At 45.5% G+C, this 21484-nt stretch overlaps 1 protein-coding gene across 1 annotated transcript in view; it reads right to left on the bottom strand.

Moving 5' to 3' along the window:
* Positions 1 to 18651, bottom strand: part of SLX9 (SLX9 ribosome biogenesis factor) — a 39036-nt gene extending 20385 nt beyond the window's left edge. Inside the window, exons 1-2 of the mRNA XM_033065330.1 lie at positions 18520 to 18651; positions 16516 to 16624 (exon numbers count right to left, since the gene is read on the bottom strand). Coding sequence (XP_032921221.1) covers positions 16516 to 16624; positions 18520 to 18651 — 241 coding nt within the window. The remainder of the gene's footprint in view (positions 1 to 16515; positions 16625 to 18519) is intronic.
* Between the last annotated feature and the right edge of the window lie 2833 nt (positions 18652 to 21484).

Raw genomic sequence — 21484 nt, 5'->3', positions numbered from 1 at the left:
GAAATCTAGGATGCTCTTGCCTGCTTTATGAATGGGCAAGAGGTGAGAAGGAACGCTTGGGAGAAGGCCACACAACCCAAGACTCTGCAGTGTGCACAGACCAGGCTCCAGGAAGGACAGTGCTGGGAGCATAGACACACCCTTTGCTGGGACAAAGGGGCAGAGACAAAGTTCCAGCCTCTCCTAAGGAGCTCCCAGTGCCTGATTCCAGGCAAGACCAATGAGAAGTCAAAAAAAGCCTTGCCCCACCTTATTTTCTTTTTGATGAGCTTTCAGTGCTGCCCTAGTTAATCCAATCAGTCCCTGACCTTTCTAACAGATCCCTGCCTCTGCTTTCCAAACAGTAGCTCTTTCCTGGCCTCCAAACAGTGCCTTCCCAACCACTTGGGCTCAAGTTACCCTTTTCTAAGGGCAGCAGAGTCAGCATGTCTATTGCTCACCATCTTCCTGCCCTGTTTGGTTATTGAACTGTAATCTCTCCTCTCCTCCCTAATGTTAAGTAGCCAATATTTCTTAAGTCTTGGCCATAGGCCTTATTTTCCAGACAAAACCTGCAAATCCTATTTTGAAGCAAGAAACAGAGCAAATGCCTGATATCCTACAAAAAGGCATCCTGCAATTCTGGACTTCACCTGAAATAGCATTGCGTGCAAATTCTGGCCATTCACAGTAGACAAAGCTCTTTTTCCCCACAAATTAATTCCATGATGGATCTGAAGGACAGCAGGAAGCACAGGAAACAAGAAAGTAAGTACAGACTAATGACTGTAAAACAGAAAGGGAAGATATACCAATTTTCTGGCAGTTACGAAAACGTTACAGGCAGAATAGACAAAAAAAAGCCCAAAGCTTAACTTGGACCCCGTAAGTATTTTAATCAGCCAATTCCAGCAGGTCTGCCACAGAACTGTATTAAAGGCATGTACAAGGTCAGATTCTTAACACTTTCATTCCAGTTTTTAAATACAGAAATACTGTACTGTCAACTTCATGATAAAATAGCCAAGGGACAGAATGACTGCATGAACTTATTTGGGACTGGGATCAGGGCAGGAACAAAAAATTCCACTTTGGCACCGCATAGTTGTACCATTGGCAGCCCCTCTGCCCCATCTCCAGTTGCAGCTTCAGGAGAGGAAAAAAAAGCCACTGAAACTGGTCTGGAGGGAACACCCACTGGAAGCACCCATGGCAGCCCCCTGGTCTTTCACCTTGTCTGGCCAACCACAGGCAGAAGCTCCACACCAACATCTCACAAAGCATTAACAGAAAGCATTTGAGGACTCGAACTGGAGCCCTGGTGTCCAGCTTTACCACCAGCAAACAGCACCACTGAGCTAAGAACATACCAGGCCTGACCACAGCTTGGTGTAATGCCCAAGCAGAGTGCCTGCATGCAGTAACTCCAATGAATTTTCATTTTGGAGGATCTGATTTGAATCCATGTGGGTACCAGAAATTCAGAACAACTACGTGCAAGGGGGTCCTGCAACTTAACTGCCATTTTACTGAAGGATCTTTGCTGACCTAGAGCCCAGTATCTTCTGGTTTGATTTTGCCCCACTTATCTTACTGAAAGACACTGGGAACAAGTTTAGTTTCGGGAGGAAGCCTATTTAATTAAACTTCATTAGCTCCTCTTTTCTCACAGTCATCTTTTCCAAGCAAAAGAGCTGTGATCAATTGAGTCACTGCTTTATCCCACACTTTTGGCCATCTATGCCAAAAACCTGATCTGCAGATAAATGTGAAAGCTCAGAAGGACAGCAGTGACTGCAGACATTGCTGTGAGCTGCTATACCTCCTTTGAGGTGAGGCATGCGTGCTTTTCCTGCCCCTGTGCTAAGGAAACTCATTGAACGTGGCATCACGTTCACAGTCACAAGGACCTGGGCAATGCCAGCAGAAAGAAAAGCAAAAGGAGAGTTTCTAGAGACACTTCCTGACTGCTCCAGTCAATTTGTTTCATGAAGTAATTACTCTGTACCTTACTCAGAGCTTTAGGACCACGGCAAAATTTCCACTGTGTTATTTTAACTGTTGATTAATTTTCCTCTCCTGGCACTCCTCCTTGGATTCTTTAACGTGCCTGGTCTCAGGCTCCCTTTGGCACGAGTTAGTTTCCCCACTCACAACACTCCATGCATCAACAGTGAAATGAAAAAAGTAATCACTTGTCAGAGCTTGCCCTTGATTGTTGTCTGTGTGGCAGATTAGAGTAGTGTGGTCCCCCTCCCCGTGCTGCCCTATCTATTGCACAACCATACGTCAAGGAGTTAATCCCACCATCTGCAGCTGTCAGAGCTCCTACACTCCAGGAAACCCACACACCTGCAGTTTGGGAGCAATGAGGAAACATTAAGTCCAGCCACATCTCCTACCACCGAGCAACCACATATTAAATGTAATCATACTCATTTCTTTTACCTGATAGTCTGTTAAAGCAATATATACAAAGTAATTTTAGATTTAGATATAGAAAAGAACACCACAACTCGGCCTGTATAACACCAGCAGACTTCCATTATTTACATAAAGAATTATTAGCTCAATCTGGTCACATTCTGATCAGTCAGTTCAAACACCACTTGCATCATAAGTGGCTTTATAAACTGCTGCACACAGAGAGGACTAAAACACTAACATAGAGTAAGGTGGGTGAGAATACCCAAGAAAGCTTCTCAAATAGCTTGTGATAGGTGAATTTTTGATCTCCAGCCTCCAACTCAGTTGGGCAACAACTGACACATAGGATTGGCAATGCAGAAACTTTCCATTCTTCCCTTTTTTTAGAGGCACATAGAGAGATCTCAAAATTGTGAAGTATTTGAAGAATAAAGCTGGAAAAATAAACGCCTGGAAAAGTACAAGGCATAAAATCCTTGCTCTTCTGGTCTGTGATTGGGCTGGAGATGGAACTCAAGCTCAGTCTCACCATCTCTGGCAGTTTAGCACCTGCTGAAGCCAGGCCCCTCCTCCTGCCCCACATGAGCACACAGCCTTCCCTGCTCAAAGGGCTTATGTCTAGACCAGAAACAAGACGGCTTTTTTACCACAGCACTGTACAGCTGAGTAGCACCAATAACTGTTTCACCACAAGGTCCAGACTGAAGCTGCAGAACAGAAGCCCCTAAAGGACAGACCAAGGTGATCCTAAGTCTTCATGAAGCTTCTGTGTGATCACAATGGCACTTCAACCTTGAAAGGGTCTTACTAGTCTTAGCATTCAAACATGACACAGTGAATTACCAGTTTTGATGGGTTTTTTTTCATGGTGGTGATGTTGATTAAACAATTCAACACTCATTTCAAGTGGTGCCCAAGCATGTCAAGTCTGCTTCCCTCCTCCTAGGAGCACAGACTGCCCTGGAAGTAGAACTGGTCCAAACACTGCTTCACCATCTCTTCCAGCTACCACTGCCACTTCTGGTGGCTGCTGCTTTCGTGCTGTCTCAACTGCTCTTCTGCTTCAGCTGACAATTCAGAGCTCCCAAAAGCCCTGAGGCACCAACAGGATCAGCAGCTCTGTCATCTTACACAACACAGACACTCACACAGCATCCTCCCCCTGGACAGACCCACAGCCCCTCCTGCTGCTCCTCTGGCTCCAGGGACCATCCCATTACTAAGCCCCTCGAGAGACCCCTGTGACCATCCCCACACTGCAGACCTCCTACAGCATTCTCCATCTCCTGACAAAGCTAGGCTTGCCCTAGTTCTTTGTCTGACCCACAACAACTCTCACACAAGACTTGTTTTTCAAAAGGTCTTAGAGCAAGCCTCTCTACTCCAATATACCCATTTGACTCACTTAAATGCAGAAATCTTTTAAAAAAGGAAAATCAAGGTCTGGGCCCCTCTAGAAGAGGTAGAAGCTGTTTTGTTGTTGGTTTGTTTTTGTTTTTTTTTCTCCAGCCTATCACCTCTTCACCCTTACTTTATTTTAACCCTGCAGCTCAGTATTACCCATCTTGGAATGACATTTTCCTGGTAGAATCTATTTTAAAGCAAGCCAAATTAAAAAAAAAAAAAAAAAAAAAAGAGGGCTCTGCCACTTTGTACTTGATGCTCTCCCCTGCCAGCAGAGCAGGCAAACAATAAAGTCTCATTTACACTGTCTGCACTAGCATAAACGGGCCCAGCCCCATCCAGCCCATGCAGACATGAGATCTGCAGTTGCCAGCACAGAGCTGTGGTGAGAACACCCATGATGTTAAAAGAAATAACAGGGGATGGCAAAGGAACAAACTACCGGGAGTAGGTGCTTCCCTGACACTCCTTGTCAGCTTCCAGAGCTGCCAGACGTTTGGCACTGCCTTGATCTTCTCAGGTCTGGGACAGCAGCAGCCAGCCTTGAGATTGCCCATCCATCCCCTCACCTCTCCTTCAGTATCCCCAGGCTTACAGAGCAGCAAGGATGGGCATCCTTTCTGTGGAAAAAAAAAGCTACACACCCCTTACCAAGCACTATCTGCAATACTTAAGCTCACCACACCCAAAAAACCCAGCCTACTGAGGAGACACCTGTATCCCCAACAAAACACCATGCTAGTTCCCAGAAGAGACTCTCCTTATATAAGGGAAGCCAGCAACCTTCCCACATTGCACAGAAGATGCTGGCAGGAAGACTGTTTCTCTGCATGAAGAAGGCTATGGCATGAGCACCATGCCTGCTGATTTCCTAATATGGATCACAGTCCAATGGATTTAAATCCACACGCCCACAGCCTCGTCATGTTTCTCACTTGGTGTAAGACTGAGTTTAATCTTTTTATCCCGCTGACAGGATATTAATTTTACCTAATGGCCCAAGAGCTGCCAAGAGCTACGAGCCATTGTTCACATTTTTATGGCATTGTTCAGCTTTCCTTCCCAATGAGGAGCTTCCCATTAGCCCTGACTTTGCTGAGGTGTCACAGCATGATGTGAAGAAATGCCAGCTACACGGTGGATCCCAAGTCAGGAGTGCAAAGCACAATCTGGACTTCTGCAGGAGGCAGGACTGATCCAAGCCACTGTGCCAGGAACAACATTTGACAGTATCAAGAAGGTTGTTCCATTTCAGCAGTTGGTGGGTTTGGATATTGCCGCCCTAAAAATAATTCAGGGCAGAAAGCAGCAGCCAAGTGCATGTTGCTTTGGTAGAACCCCCATGTATGTGAAGAACACAAGGCACTCACAAATCCCTGAGGGACCTGCACCTTTGGGTAGAGAATAGGGAGATAAAGAAGCCTGCAGGATGTCAAAACACACAACACACTGTGGGTAAGAGAGAAAGGTGTCATGTCTCCCCCTGCCAGTCCTCCCACCTGGTCCACCATGTCAGGCCAAGGAGCAAAGATTAATTAATGAAGCTTTGTCCCCACTGAGGACCTTCCAAAATCAGTCAGCTGTTGGAAACCAACGGCTGACACTGCTAAACCTAAAAAAACCCAAAAAATTTCCTGCTATTAAGGCTGTCTTGAACCAGCTTACCTCCTCCAATAGTCAACAGCATGCAAAACACTGCCAGTAAGATGTGCATGGGAGATGTTCACTGCTAGCCAGGACCTGTACCCAGCTCTTTGAGAAACACACTGGTTACAAAATCAGTACTACAGCCACCTTCTATGAATGTTACATAATAAATAATGCATTTTAAATATTGTGATGCTGGACTCCAAATCCCAGCCTCACTTAGCCTTTAAAGACAGTGCCATAACTATTTATAGTATTTACATTCCAGAGGATGGTGGGGGGTGTACTGTCAGATCTCATTTAAAGATTACTTTTGGATGAAGCAAGACTGGTTCTTTAATATTTTCTTCAAGCAGAAAAAGGTGGCAGCAGCAGCTGGAGTGCAGCAAACAAATCCATAGATGCATATGGACATATAGGTCAAATAAGAATTAGGTTGAGAAAAAAAAAAAGTTAGCTGTGAAATATTCTTTTGGCTGTTTTTCCACATACTGTGCTGACCATTTGTGGTTTAATCTTAGAGAAGCTCTCTCTCATATGAGCCTGCAACCCCCCTAAGCTTCAAAGAAGCAAGTTTTACTATAAATACCCCATATTTCTTTATACGGGCTAAGGTTTTCATATGAGCATTGCTGTTTTGTACACTTAATGCACCAGGAAAAAACTGAAGGAGGAACTGGAAAATTTTGTTCTATGCCCTGCAGAGATGAAAAATATTCAAAAATATAGACCTGACCTAGAAAAAGGAAGAGTTATTCTGCTGCCCTCTAATGAGCACATCTAACATCTGAAAAAGAACACGCTCAAAAGGAATCTGTTCTGCTCTGGCACAGGTACGTCCTCTTGTGCTACAAAGCTGTCAGCAATGCAGACACAGCTGGAGCAGCACATCCCACACAGCAAAGACAAGCAGAAGAAACACCCAGATGGCCCCAGGATCTGTTCTGTACTTCCCTGATTTCAGACTGGAGTATATGGCTCTGTCCTGTTCTGTTCCCTTTCTTTGCCTGAACAGAGGGAGGGGAGCAGCTCCTAATTCTGACCTTCAGCACACAAGGGCCACAATGTTGTTACAGGTACCACAGACATGTGGAAGAATGACTTGCTTCAACACCTGTGAGTCTCAATGAAAAGCAAAGGAACTCAGCTCTCATGCAGCTCTGCATCTGCACAATGCTCAGCAGACATTCAGCTGAAAAACACAGTGAGGAAGGCAGAGGAACCACCACAGAGAAAGTTCTACCTGGTACTGAGTTTGATCTGAGTTTTTACTGAGCTACTGTGATGTTGTGTGCTGACCTGGCCAGATGCCAGATGCCCACCCAGCTGCTCCTTCCCTCCTCAAAAGAACAGAGGAGAAAAAGAAGATGAAAAGTTTGTGGGCTGAGGCAAACAACAGGGAGATCACTCGGCAATTATCATCACAGGCAAAACAGATTTGACTCAGGGAAAATTAATGTAATGCACTGCCAATTAAAACAGAATCAGATGATTAAAAGCAAACACTACACCTTCCCCCCACCCACCTCTTTCTCAGCTCCACTCCATTCTGGCTTTTTCATTCCCAGCTCCCTTGAGCAGTGCATGGGGCCAGGGAATTAATTGCATTACAGTCACTCTCTGCTGCTCCTTCCTCCTCACATTTACCCACTGGGGTCCTGGTGACTGTAGCACCTCCTTTCCTGTCCCTTCTCACTTCTCCTCTACTGCTTCTTAATCATATGTTCTCCCAGATACAGCACCACTGTGCCTGACAGCCCCAGCTGTGGCTGCACTGGGTGCACTTCAGCTCCTTGGACCTGGCAGTGCCCAGAGTGTGACAGCTCTGCCTTCTGTCCTGCTACCGAAACCCTGCCACTTATACCCAATACAGGTAAACAGGCCAATGCCCTCTATTTGGGAGGAAGAAAATACGTGAAGAAGTTGTTATAATCCCACATAAACACTACCTAGACATCTGCATGCTACTTCCATAAATAAAAGCCCACTCAGGTACAGGCACTATAACTACAACCACCCCTGCAGCTGCAGAGGAGCACACCTAAGCCCAGTCCTACCCAAGCCCAGCCCTGCAGTCACAAATCACAGGCATGAATCAAAAACAATATCCAGAGGCTCTGCTGAGCAAAATACGGAAGTGTCACTGAAAAAAGCAATTTAAAACTGTGATTTCTGACAACAGAATTCCTGCAGTCTGGAAAAGCCTTCCCATGTCTCCCTGTCCACAGGCACACCTGGTGATTTCAACTCAAAGCACATTGTGAAATAACTGCTGCATGTATAGACACAGCCTGTACCCACGGCAGCTGGAAATGTCCTCTCCATGCTAAAGAAGCCCATTCCCGTTACATAAGAACACTCAGTGACCTGAATTTACAAATAACCTTGGAGAGGAAAATAGACACAAGCAAAAACAAAGTTTAAAAGCCATGGAGCTAGGAAATGCAACAGAAATCAGCCCAGAGTATGCACGTGCACAGCCACACCAGGCACGAACGTGCACATTTACAGAAGTCAAAATTCTATATAAGTAGATCTATTGATTCGCTGTGTGTTCTCCAAGCAATCAAGAACACAATACTGGTGGGTCAGGAAACAAGTTTGTATGCCCCATTTTCCCTCAAATTTCCTGCTTGGGACTCTGTAAAATACCACATTTCGTTGGAGTTGGTTATCACTATCACTAGATACCTTCCAGCTCACAGTCCCTTCTTGTTTGAAGAACTGCTTGGATAGCCTATTCTTCTGCAGCAGGATTTTCTCCAGAATTTTCTGTGGTTTGCCTTATGGAACATTTTCAGCACTGCTAGTTCAATCTAAATCTGTCCAAATTATCATTTCGAACAACCCAGAATATTCTGCATTTAATCCTTGCATAGCTGTGTTTCCCACATTTAGCTCAGACAATGTACATTGAGATTTATGGTGTTAAAAAAAAATAGCAAAAATCCCTTTCAACAAGCCACTTGACTAAAAAGCTAAGCCCAAATTAGATGTTATTACCAGTTATGCCACATATAAGCATCAGTAGTGCCACTCTGAAATGCTGAAGGGGATAAACAGATCTTCAGCTGACACATGCATTTCCACCCAAGCATAAAGACAACCTTGGTCCATAAATTGCTCACAAAGACCAGAATAAAGGAAAACTTGCATAGAGTAGAATAACACTATAGATCCCACGAGGTTTGAATGACAGACATGAACTTCTGATATCTCCCTGTAGCACAGCCTGTAACTCAGTAAGACCCACATTGGCAGGGCAGAGATTTATTTCTTGTTAAATCAGAAATGTGATTTATATAGCATAGAAGTTTGTGAAAAACAAAAACAAGGAAAGAAAAAAAAAAGGCAAAAAATAATGTTTTTCACATAGGCATTTCCCAGAGGGGTTAGCAGAAGGAGAAGGACCACTTATTCCTGCATCTCAGAAACATATCAAGACAAGTCAGAAGGGGCAACTGAGAAGAGGGAACCTCTCCTGCCTCCACCCTTCACCAGCCTCCACTGATTTCTTAAATAGAGTGTCTATTAAACTCCCAGGACATGTATTTCAGAGATATTGCACAATTTGACACAACACCATACCACTGCTGGCGACAAGGAAGTGGCTCTGACTTCCAGAGCTAACAATTGCCTTTCCCACAAGAGCTTCCTCAACTCTCTTCAGATCTGGTTTCTCAATTCCTGCAGTGTTGAGCCATCCCTCTCACACCCCACGAGAGGTTTGCATTACTGGAACTTGTGCTGGGAGGCCCCTCTGGCACCAGTCCAGAGCCATTCCACCTCTCTTTTTGCAGAATTTATAATTTTATACCTTAATTATGTTAAAGTTTTAACATTAGTACAGCAAAGACAAGGATTTCAGTACATAACCCTCTTTTGTAACACCACAGTTTCAATACTCTCCTAAGCAGCGCTGATCTATTTTTGTGTAAGGACGTCCAACCATTTTAAATTCATTTCACAGGAGAATACCAGGCTACATCAGTGTCTTTTTAAAGCTGCAGGAATTGTGATCACACAGAGCAAGACATGGTCATGATATGCAACTACCCTGCCCCACCACTCCTGACCAGGAAGGCAAGGGGTCACCCTGGCCTCAAACTCAGCAAACCCTTCAGTGGCACAAGGCACTGATGTGTTTGACCCAAAAAGCTCATGTCTGAGCACCCAACTTTTACAAAGTCTGGAAGAAGGCTTTGCAAAAGCACAGCACCTCAGGAGTTTCTCCAAAGAAGTCTCCAATCCCTCTCTGAGCTATGTCCTGCTCTCCATCCACCCAGCAGCATGGAAAGGCTGCTCCAGGGCAGACACCTACCTTCCACCAGTGCTACTGGTGAGCATTACACAGCAGGCACAGCCAAGGAACCAACCATAATAAGAAACTAGAGCGTTCTGACACATCCTTCAAACTCCTAGGACTGATTTCAAGCTCTTCCCACTGACAGCCTCCTCCCTTGGAGCAGACTGCAAAACATTTTGGAAGGTTTGGGCTCTCAGGAAAATGTTTGTGTTTGTGTAGTGCTCAACCACGAGCTAATTGGAGTCTTTTGGGTTTTTAATGTTAATTTTAAGAACAGAGACTTAGCCAGAGCTAGAGGGAGGGAAAGAAAACAAAAAAGTTAATTAGTTCCATAAATATTAACACAACTGATTCCTGTGATCTGGCAGAAGGCACTCACAACATGGAAATGCTCTATTTGCAGAAGGGAAGTAAAAGCACTGAAAACAGTGCAAGTTTCAGACGCTCATTTACTGCTTCTCAATTAATTGCATTTACTTTAATTAAAGTGGAGCTTCCCACAGCTATTCTCACAGCCAGCACCAAACTGCACAGACAAATTGTTAAAGCAACATTAAGCAGCATGGATTTTTAACCTTTTTTTAAAAATTATTATTTTAGGCACCCATGTCTTTAGCATTCAGCAGGATCCCCACTCCACAGTTCCCCAGAGACCACAGAAGGTCTCTGTTCTCCATTTCAACCCATCCCTACAGCTGTTCACCACTGTTACAGAACTTGGTCAATCTGACTCCTGAAGTAAGATCCCACGGACTTTAATCCTTAGGACCAAGGGAACAGAAAAACTCTAGCTTTGAGGCAAGTTGTTGGGAACTACAGAATCTGTTTGAGGTGTCCTGTAGGCTGAGGTCATCTGACCTCACTGGAGAGGCTTCCCAGCTGACAAACCACTATCTCAGCTCCTCTCCAACACAGTGCAGTTTTCTAGCAGCCTGTTACAAAACTCTTAGACACCAAACCTGCCCTTAAAAGGTGATCTGGCATTGTCAAGATAAAAGCATGTCCTAATGATGCAGTCACAAAACCAAATAAATTTCAACCGAACACCAAGGAAGAAGGAATGTTCGGTAATTTGCTACCTAAAGCAATTTACCCAGATAAGGTAAACTGCCATCTGTCACTTTATCAAGCTAGGAGGGTGACCAGTCTTGGGCCTGGGGGAGAGGTAAAGAGTTTAATCCCTACAGAGCATTTTCCCTTCCCTGGGAACTTTTCCTTTCTTGCAGATTTTGTTACTGGAGGTTTCAAACACTTTCACACACAATGTCAGAAGCAACACCAGCTTATGTAGGGATGTTTCCCCTCTGAGCTGAGAACTACACATTCAGTCCCAGGACACATCCTGGACCTGTGCAGGGGACACAAAGGACACAGACATATTGCAGAAATGGGGTGGAGGGAGGGAGCTAAACAAGAATTTTCAGCTCAAACACCACTCCAAAGGTGGTGCTGTTCCTTCCAAGGAAGCACCCACACACCCATCAGATATTTTCAAAGGCATTAAAGTGGTTTCAGTGCTACACCACCAAGGGCATCACTGACAGCCTGAGGGAGAGCATTTAACCCCTCCCCAAATTCACACAGCCCAAAGCTTGGGCAGCTAATAACAAAGACAGATGGAGGAGGAACACCTCACCACTTGGGTCTAGCACAGCACGCAGGCATTTCCCAGGGGAATTTCACGAACACGTTGGAGGTGCTGCAGCCTCTCCCTGCCATCCTCAGTGTGTGGAGCACCGTTTACAGCCCTTCCCATCTGAGCAGTGTTACTGGGAACGTGGGGAACAGCTTCCCATCTGAGCAGTGCTACTGTGGGGAACAGCTTGAGGAAGGCGTTCTGCACAAAACAAACACAAGACAGGCCTGACAACTGCCAGCACAGAATGAAAAGCTGAAGAAAAGCAACAGCAGCAGAATTGTGAGCATCCAGCAGCTTTCCACACCAGAGATGTCAATGACCAACACAAGCAGATTTCAAAATCCTCAAGCATGCATTAAGAAAAAGCAGCAGAGGTTTAGAACCGATACATGCATTAAAGCAAACAGAATTAATTTTTTATTTTTTTAATCCTTCAATTGTTAAACACCCCAGTATGCCAGAAGAGTGGAAAAAACCCAAAACATAAAATCAAAACAGAGGAAAGGTGATGAGGGATGAGGACAAAAGAGGAGGAACCTTAATATTTAAAAGCAATAAACATGCAGAAATCCAACCAGCACATAGGAATAAACAACAGGAAACAAATATTGGCATCCTGACAAGAGCTCCTGAATTAATGGAGACCTGGTCATGGCTGCACTTTTTCCACCCTGGTATGGATCCAGTGCAGGGGCAACCATGAGTCTAGACACAGCAGGAACAGCAGTGCTATCAGAGGAGAGGGACTCTAACATTCCGGTACAACATCCATTAAAAAAACCCCAAAACTGGACAGCAAATCACATTGCATGAAGCTAATTCAGGACAACAACACCAGCCAACCACAGCTTTTCTGCTCTTCTTGGAGGCTACAAAAGGAGAACAGAATTGGACAAGTGGGTGCAGAGACAGCCCAAGCAGAAGCAGGTAAGGTGACAGACCCAGCACATGTGCAACTGCAGAGCAGAGGCTGAGGTGCAAACCAGAAGGGATCTATCAGTCACTCTGCAAATGGAAGCTTGGTAACAAAAGAAACTCACAGAAAACCTCAGGAGGAGGAAAGCAAGGCTGCACACAGCCTACAGACCCCACAAATTCACTGCTGTCAGTGAATGCCTGCTTAGTGAGATTTTATCATCTCCTATCTCTGCATTTCTTCAGGAGGAAAAGGAAATTCCTTCTTTGTCAGATGATTGGTCATTTCCCTCCTCTACGTCCATGTGCCACTGACAGTGGCTCCTGTGCTGCAAGACAGTCCTGATCTTCAGAGCACACCCTCTGCTCAGGCTCATGGCCTACTCACCCTATGCTTCACACTCTGGCATAGAACCATACACCCACAGAGTGGCCTGGGTTAGAAAAAACTGCAGAGAGCATCTGTTCAAACCCCCTCTTTCATCTGTCCTTATCCCAGGTTGCTCCAAGCCCCATTCAACCTGACCTTGAACATTTCCAGGAATGAGCCAGACACAGCTTCTATGGGCATCCTGTGCCAGGGCCTCATCACCCTCACTGTAAAATGTGAAGTCTTTCTTTATGTCAAATCCTACCTAAGAAATCAGGATGATTTTGCACCAGGTTTTGCAAACAATTATGAACACTTGCTGTTGTTGCACTTTTGTTTTCTCAACAACACAGTCTGTCACCATTCCCTTCTGGGAGTAGCTGAAAATAAAGCAGGAAACTACAAATCCAGTTGCTTATATCATTCCACAACTGGTTCATCATCCACTCCAAAAAAAGAGACATTCATAAGCAACTGCATGGCCAGAGCCAAGCTTGAATGATCCCTTGCTTCAAGGAGCAAACAGTGAAAGGAAAGCTAAAGAAAACAACAAAAAACGAGCAGCAGCAACCCCGATATGACAGGCCATTATTTCTGACTTGGTAGGAAACATTTAATTCCCACGCTACAGAGGCTCACCCAAATGAGATTTATCCACTCACTGGAGTCACAGAGGTCCTGGTGTGGATTAGATTATGGCAAAGCCTTTGGTTTACATTACGTCAGTGGCTAAGTAAACTATACTGACAGGAAGCAATCACTGAGCACAAAGTAACTCACGGACTGAACTCCAGCAGTCCCAGGGATGGCACTGGCTTTTGTACCTACACACGTGTGGAAATCATCTGGAATCCAGTGCTAAGCTGAGCTAATGATTCAAGACAAAAAGCAGAGCAGGGGAAAGCAGTTGCAGCAGGTCTGCTTCACAGCACGACACAGCTTAGAGCTACCATATTAAAATACTTTCCTTTTTAGACCACTGGCTTTTTATATCACACAACGCAAGACTCACCTACAATGAATTCCATTTTGGTGACACTTTTCATTGCAGTTCCACCCTCTCCTTCTCATGCCACAAGGATTACTGATGCCAGAACAGCCTGTGCTGGTACCTCACACTAATCACAAGCGCACTGAATCAGCCTCGTATCTAAAGGAAGCAACAGACCACCACCACAAGCAGCAGATACTTCCACAGGGCACCCTGCCTCAGCCAGATGCACCAACAATCCTCAGAAATTCACAGAAAAACCAGACCTTCAGCTAACAAGAACCAACACCATCAGTTTATCCTCCCACAGAAAGGGGCCTCACTCCTCACAAGCACTCCAGTTAAGTGGAATAACTCCACTAGATACTCTGGACTTTGCCATTTACGCATCATGTAAACATTACACACCCTGTTCCCTCAAAACCATCACAGCCAAAAGAGCAGCAAAAGCTGGTCACTTACAAATTGAGGAAAACTATGAGGAAAAAACTGTGCAGGAGATGTCCTCTCTTTTTGGTAACCACAGGCAACAGCTCTCAAGCCCCAGCACAGTGGTAGATTGGTTTCCTACAGGACTGCAGCCCTTTGGCTCTAATACATCAAAACAGCTCTTCCAGGTAATGCCTTTTATCCCATGGAAGTAACCATGCTCTGCTGTTGGTTAGTTAGCCCCTGTGATGGTACACACAGCATCAAAAAGCTGCCTATAAAATGAGTTTATTTACAGAGCATAACAATGCTCTCCACGTTCTCTTTTCCTTCCACTTCCCAATATCCAACTGGCATTTTGACTACTATTGAGCTCCAAGCTGACATCTTCTAAAATCCAACCCAATTCCAAGATCTTCCTCAGGCTAGTTTTTATTTGGAAGAGAGTCACAGCATAAGGCCAGATCTAAACACAAAACACAGATACCAGCAATCTTGAAAATGTGAATAAATCTTGGATCATGTGAGATACACACACAGACACAGGACAAATACCTGTTTTCCCAACTGCCACACAGCAGCCTTAGCAGGAAAAAAAAAAGTCTTCTCTAGCTGTGAAAAGCACAGGAGATACTGAGCCCACCTACAGTCTGCCAATTTGACCTTCTCAGAGCTTGAAAAGCAAGTGGGAGGGAAGCATGCTTTTGTCTCGTTATTAAATCTTAAAATAGCAATGTGTAGGAGAATCCTACCCTCCTGCCCTGTGCACTAAGCTGAGGGGGAAAGGGAAGAAGAGGTGGGAGGGAGGGTTAGAGTCAAGTTGAACATCCTGGGGAACACTCTGAGCTGACCAGACATGCCAGGAGACAAAGCATGTTTGCCTAGAATCTCTTTTCTAACCCTACAGTGTCTGCCATTATAAGCCCAGTCTAGTTACAGTTCACTGAATTAACACAAAAAAATGAACAAATTTCCATAATGAAAAAGCCTCTCTGGCTACAGAGTGCGACAACAAGAAAGGACACAACAGCTTGGGAAGATGTAAAACAATAATCAAATCACATTTAGCCTTGTTGAATTGCAGTTTTGAGCCCCCAAATGAACAGTTATTTCCAGCAGATCATCTGGAAAGCGCACAGAGTGGCGGGGTCAGCGTGGTTGTCTGCAGGAAGCCAGCACACAGCCTGGAGAGAAACAGCCAGGCACTGCACATCTGCATCATCAGCACTGCACAGGGACCAGCAGCACGGCTCTATTTATAACCCAGACATGGACAGCTGGAGCCTGCAATGAAAGGCTGGCACTGCAGGCTGCCAGCCCCCAACAACATGCTGTCTGCTTTAATTAAAGAGATGGCAACGTGCACATGCACACATAAGTGTCCTTTTCCCAGCAGAGCTTCCAACAATGATCCCAGTGTTTCAAAAACAACGTTTCACCAAGGTTTCCGTGCAGAGAGCAGGCAAAGGCGTCCTCACACAACCTCCCCACCTCCTCACTCCGTGCCCAAATTTCACTGATGGGCAGCTCACCACTGCTCAGACAACCACTTGCCCTTGCGTGATTGATTTGTTTATAGCCCAGCACAGGAAAACAAAGTCACTGTAGTATTTATCTACATGAAGAAAAGAAGTTAATTTAGTTTGCAAAGAAGATATTTGGGATTCGCATGCATCTTCTGCATCAGGACAGCCTGCTGTGCTACCAGGCTCTGTCTGGCAGTTTGTTCCCTTGGGTATTTTTGAAACATTTACATACAATTTGTGGAGGGTTGGGATTCAGGTTTAAGAGAGATTTTTTGAGACCTTGCAGACATTCAGAAGGGCAAACTGGTCTCAAATACACAGCTCTGTCTCACAGGGGGAAAAGATAGAATTTCCTGGCTGTGGGCTCCATCACATCCTCTCTCTTCCTCCTCTCACTTTCCATACTCCCTATGAGTTAAGATTCTCCTGCCCAGAAATCCTCAAGCCATGGACCCCACAACAGCAAAGGACAGGAGAAAACTTGCTGCAGTCAGGCTGCTATGAGTGAAGCACTGTTGGTACAAAATGAGAACCTGCTGACAAAGTATTGGGTTATCAATATTTTACCAATGGTGGCTACTGGTGAGGCAAAAGCAACCACAAAGCAATCCCAGAGATCAGTGCTCTCAGCCCTGGCAGCCTTTGGCTACACAAGGATATCCCACAGAGAGCCTGAAGCCTGTCCCCCACCTAGGGATCACTAAGCATATCCATGCAGAAGCCCAAACAAAAACAAACCTCTTCTAAAAGCCAACACAGAAAGCAATGTTTGCATTGTAGCTCCCTGAACTTCCTGGGACAGCCACTAAAAACCACTCCAAATACAGTCCCCAGAGTCTTTGCTTACAACCTAACACAGCACTCATTCAAAATACAACAAACCTGTTCTGGAGGAAATGATGCTTCTGGAGTCTAAGTCAAGCTTCTTTACTAGGGTATCAGGGTCAATTTTCAGCCCAGAAAATACACCAGGAGATGAGAAGTCCCAGTCCTTAAGGAAAAGAAACATAAAGCAGGAATCAGTACATACACCACCAGGCAACACTTGTTTAAAAAAATTACAAAATCAAATCCAGCACCATTCAGATAGGAACAGTGGTAGTGAGCAGGTATCTCTCTTGAACAAGGTACTGTCCTACTCCCCTCACCTATCCTCCAGCTCTTCCACATAGAAGGAAGTTTCACAAAGTCTCATTTTGGACTGTTCTGCTCCTAAAAGTTTCCAGCCTCAACTCAACCTCGCCTCACCCAAGTGCATTCACTCCCAGGAGAGCTGTGAACAGCATCCTTAGGAACAGACAGATTTATTACAGGTACAGAACAATACAGATAAGCAACAAATGAGGAGATTAGGGGATTAAAGCCTAAATCAATGGACATTAAGCAGATTCAGTAACTACTAACAACTCACCAAATCTTCAGCATCATGCTTTAAGCATGCAATGCCTCCCCATGATCTGCAGTAGCTACTCTGGCTGGATTAGAATTTATTACTTTAGCCAGCAGTATCTGCCATCACCAACACAACTTCACAGTGCTTTAAATCCCTGCTGTATTTGGCACAGGCAATTCCTCAAAAGGAAAAAAACATTTACTGGTGTTGTGTCCTTGCTTGTGTTAGGGGGACACCTGAACCACGAACCCAAAACACAGCTGGGAAAAACAGAATATCCTAAATAATTCTGTATAAACAACTCATCTCCACCTGTCCTAAAAATTGGAGAGAGGCACTGCAAGACTGCCTTCCTTGCTGCACTCAGGTTAGCCCACGGACACGCAGCCCAGGCACTGTGACCCTGTTGGAGTTAGTGAGCTGGGGGTCTCTCTGAATTCTTCAGAGAGAAATCACAGTGCAGGGATTGATTAAAGCCTTTGGATGGATTGAAGTATGTTAAGCCACTCACACACAGAGATGTAAGTTTAACTTTTAGGATAAGTAAGTCAGTAAGTTTTAGAATGAGCTTAAGTGTTTTTAGTAAGTAAAAGGTCTCAAATGCCAGAGTAGAACTACGAGTTCCAGCGAAAGTTGGAAAACATAGTCTCAGATAGTAGTGTTTTCCATGGAGGCTCCAAGAACACACTTTTAAACATAATAAAACTACAGTAGAATATTGCTTACATTTTTCAAATAGAACAAGATAGACCATTATGCTAGCTTATACATAACTTGGAACTAGAAACTAGAATTCTAATAAGCTAAAAAGTAGTAGTCCGAATTTGTCTTAGCTTGCTAGAAAAATTCTGTATAAGAACATACATTGAGGAAAGCTGGTGCATTTGCCATTTACTTTTGCTTTGCTCACCACCATCATCAACATCCAAGAAAAAGATAAGAACTGCCGCAACAACATCAGCTTCCCGAAACCTTAACAAGAGCAGCTTCCACTTCCATTTGAGACTATACCAAAACTTGGCATGGACTTTTAACGTGACTTTGCTTTTGAAACTAACGTGCCTTTGTAATAAACAGCTTTATAACAACCATTAACTGCTTGCTCATTTAAAAAAATAACCCGACGAAGCTAGCACCCAGAGCAGGAAAGATTTAACCCCACATGACCGCAGGAGCAGTGCTGCGACACGTGTGCCACTGCGCCACCACCACAGGTGGGCTGGGGACACCACGGCGCTCCCATGCCCCGGACTAGCAGTGCTGCCACTGGAGCAGCAGGGGTTCCACAGGGCTTTCACAGCCAAGAGGGATCCGGCTGGCACCCCCCAGGCCCTGCAGCAGCACAGCCAGCACAGGCCCTGCAGCAGCACAGGCCCACAGCAGCCTCGCTGGCGCTGGGGGCGTGCGGGACCGGCCCTTTGCGCAGGGGAAGGCGGAGAGCTCACTGCCGCCGCAGCCCCCGCCCGCCGCCCCGCGTGTCCCCGCCCCGGTACCTTCCCGGCCGCCGCGCTCCATCCGCCGGCGGCGGGGCCGGGCCCGGGCCCGGGCCCGGGCAGAGGCGGCGGCTCCGGGGCGGCGCGGGGGGCGGCGCGGTGCAGCCGCGGGCGCCGGGCCTTGCCCACCATGGCGGAGCGGCGCGGAAAGGGCCGGGCGGGGCGGAAAGGGCCGGCCCGGGCGGGGCCTTCCGGCTGCGGCCACACCGCGCCCGCCGCCCCGGCACGGAGGTTTGCCCTTCTCCTCGCCCGAGCACTCTAGAGTGTGTTGGTGGTAGGTGCAATGGCAGCCTTGGGTGTAATTGCCCTCACGTCAATCGCAGCCCGCCCACGTTGGTTCCTGCGAAAGGCCTGAGGGCGTTCAGCGTGCTTTGGTTAAACACAAACGCTGCAACACAGTTTGAAGTCAAGTGTTCTCTGTAAGAGCTGAGAGCTCTTGGCAGCGTTGGAAATGATACAGCTTTCCTGAGTTCATTTTAATTAGTTGATCGATTGCATGTAAGCACCGCCCACTTTGTAAGTTCCTCCGCAGACTCACAATGTTGCTCCCATCATTAAACCACCCAAACCTTCAGTTGGTTAACCCTGACAAGCTTCACCGAGCAGAGCCAAAGTGAGTTGAAGATTGGACATCTAGGATCTTAAATTTAAGGCCTTTCAAGGGCATTGGAGTAACCAGAAGACACCAGAGGAGATTAAGGCCTGGAAAGTTGGGGATTCCCTGTCCCAGAAACAGATGATAAGAGGACTAAAGAACGTGGATCAAATTAGCATGAAGGGCAAGAAATCAATAAGCAATGCAGGATGGAATACTAATTAATGAAGATGATTACATCAATTCCTAGAATGTATTATCTCTATCTCTATATATATGTATGTAATGTATAAATAATTGAAAAAAGTTTTGTACTGCGGTCAGTGTGGAGGCTGGAACATTTTTAGCCGCACACACACCCCCTCCTGGCCAGGAATAAAGCCTTACTCACTTAACACCAAAAAGAGTTTTAGAGGGAGTCTTATTTATCTCAAGATTTCAGAGGTTTCTTGGTAACAGTAACACCAGCCAGAGACCAGGCTACCACAGTAGGGCAAAAAACAACTCTAAAACTTCCTGCCAGAGTTACTTCTATGGTTAAAATAGTAGAAAACACCTAGCAAGCCCCTAGGGAGGCCCACACTGCAGCCATGGGCCCAGGTGCACACCACAACAAAGCAACCCAAGCCTCAGCTGCACCTTTCCGCACACAGGAGGGCGTGAAATGCAAAGCTGCTTCTCCTCGCTTCGAGATGAATAAAAAGCTTCAAACCTGGAGCCACAGTATGTTTGATCTTAACAAGCCCTGACAGGTGCTCCCTGGTTAATGCATCTTTGTTTTCCACATCCTCTGCCCTCTTAATTTTCCCCCCCAGGCTGTGTTTCCCAGGGTATGATTATTGGACCATAGAAGTGCACAGCTGTAAGTGCAGTCCTTGTGGATACTGAGGAAATTCAGGGAGAGGCCTCTGGGAAGGTACTTGGAAAGATCACAGAATCATGGAATATGCTGAGCTGGAAGGAACCCATGTGGATCGTTGAGTCCAACTCCTGTCCTGCACAGAACACCCCAACAATCTCACCCTGTGACTCAGAGTGGCGTCTAAACTCTCCTGGAGCTTTTGCAGCCCTGGGACTGTGACCATTCCCTGGGCAGCCTAGCAGTGCCCAACCATCCTCTGGGGGAGGAACCTTGGAAGATCCAACCTAAATCTCCTCTGATGCATGTCCCTGTCATTTCAAGTCACTGGTCACAAGAGTGAAGACATCAGTCTTCTCCTTGAAAGGATGTTGAAGACATAGAATCACATCATTGTTTGAGTTGAAAGGAACCTTAAAGATCATCATTCTCCTGCCTCTAGATCAGGGTGCTCCAAGCCTAGTCCAGCCTGACGTGGAACACTTCCAGAAATGGGGCATCCACAAGATTTAATGTTCATCAGGAATAGAAAATAACAACAAGGAGAACTTCCCTTACCCTGCTGTAGGCTGGGTGAGCATCATTTCGGAGCAAAGACCCAAAATGACAACTCTGATGATCAAAATCAATGACTTGGGGAAAAAAAACACTCTTCACAGTGCCCAGGTGGATGCCCAGCTCCCTACCCCAGCTGCTCAAGTGCATCCTGCATAAACCACAGCAGTCCTGCAGTTAGTGGTGGGGGGGAAATACAATCCACGCTAGTAAAAAATAAAAAAATGAACCAATAAAAATAAAGGCAGTTAAAACAGGAATGTTTAGCAGCTTAAAATGCTTACAAAACAGGCTGAGGAGCATATGTGCTGTGACCAAGCATACCCCAAAGGTTCCTCACCCCCTTCACCTGCAGCACTGAAGGCCAAAGCTGCAGCAGAGCCTGAGGAATGGCTGGAAGGGACTGGGATATGCTGGCAAGATTCAGCTTTGGTTGCAATGACCCATGGTACATCCTTATTAGTGGCTATTATTTTTTTCCTCTGCCTTCAGTCAGAGTCAGGATTGAATGTATGAGAGAGGGATTTTTGTGTTTGGACTCAGTTGTTTATTAACTCTTATCTATAGTACAGTGAGTGCTACACCACTTGTAGTTAACAAGCTAAAAGCAAAAAAATGTTGGTGGATCTTGCTGGTTGCAAGGTCTTTTAAGGCCTAACTATCCAATTAAAAGCTAACATCTCTGTTATTTATACTTTTGACCCGATGACCAAACCTGTGACTTGCACTGCTGTACTTTACATCCAACCAAAAACTACTGCCTAAAACCAAGAAGAAGAGGAAACAAAAAGGAAGAAAAAGACAATGCCCAAGAACATCTATCTTTCCCCATACCTATTACTATATTCTAAAACACCAAATTCCAAACCCTTCACCATGTGATATTACACAATTCTATTCAAACTACGCCAGTGATTCTAACTCCATCACTCAAATTTGGAAGCCTTCTCCAAGGT

This window comes from Catharus ustulatus, chromosome 7, assembly GCF_009819885.2.
Source record: "Catharus ustulatus isolate bCatUst1 chromosome 7, bCatUst1.pri.v2, whole genome shotgun sequence".
Lineage (NCBI taxonomy): Eukaryota > Metazoa > Chordata > Aves > Passeriformes > Turdidae > Catharus > Catharus ustulatus.
This window is presented reverse-complemented; position numbering and strand designations above follow the sequence as displayed.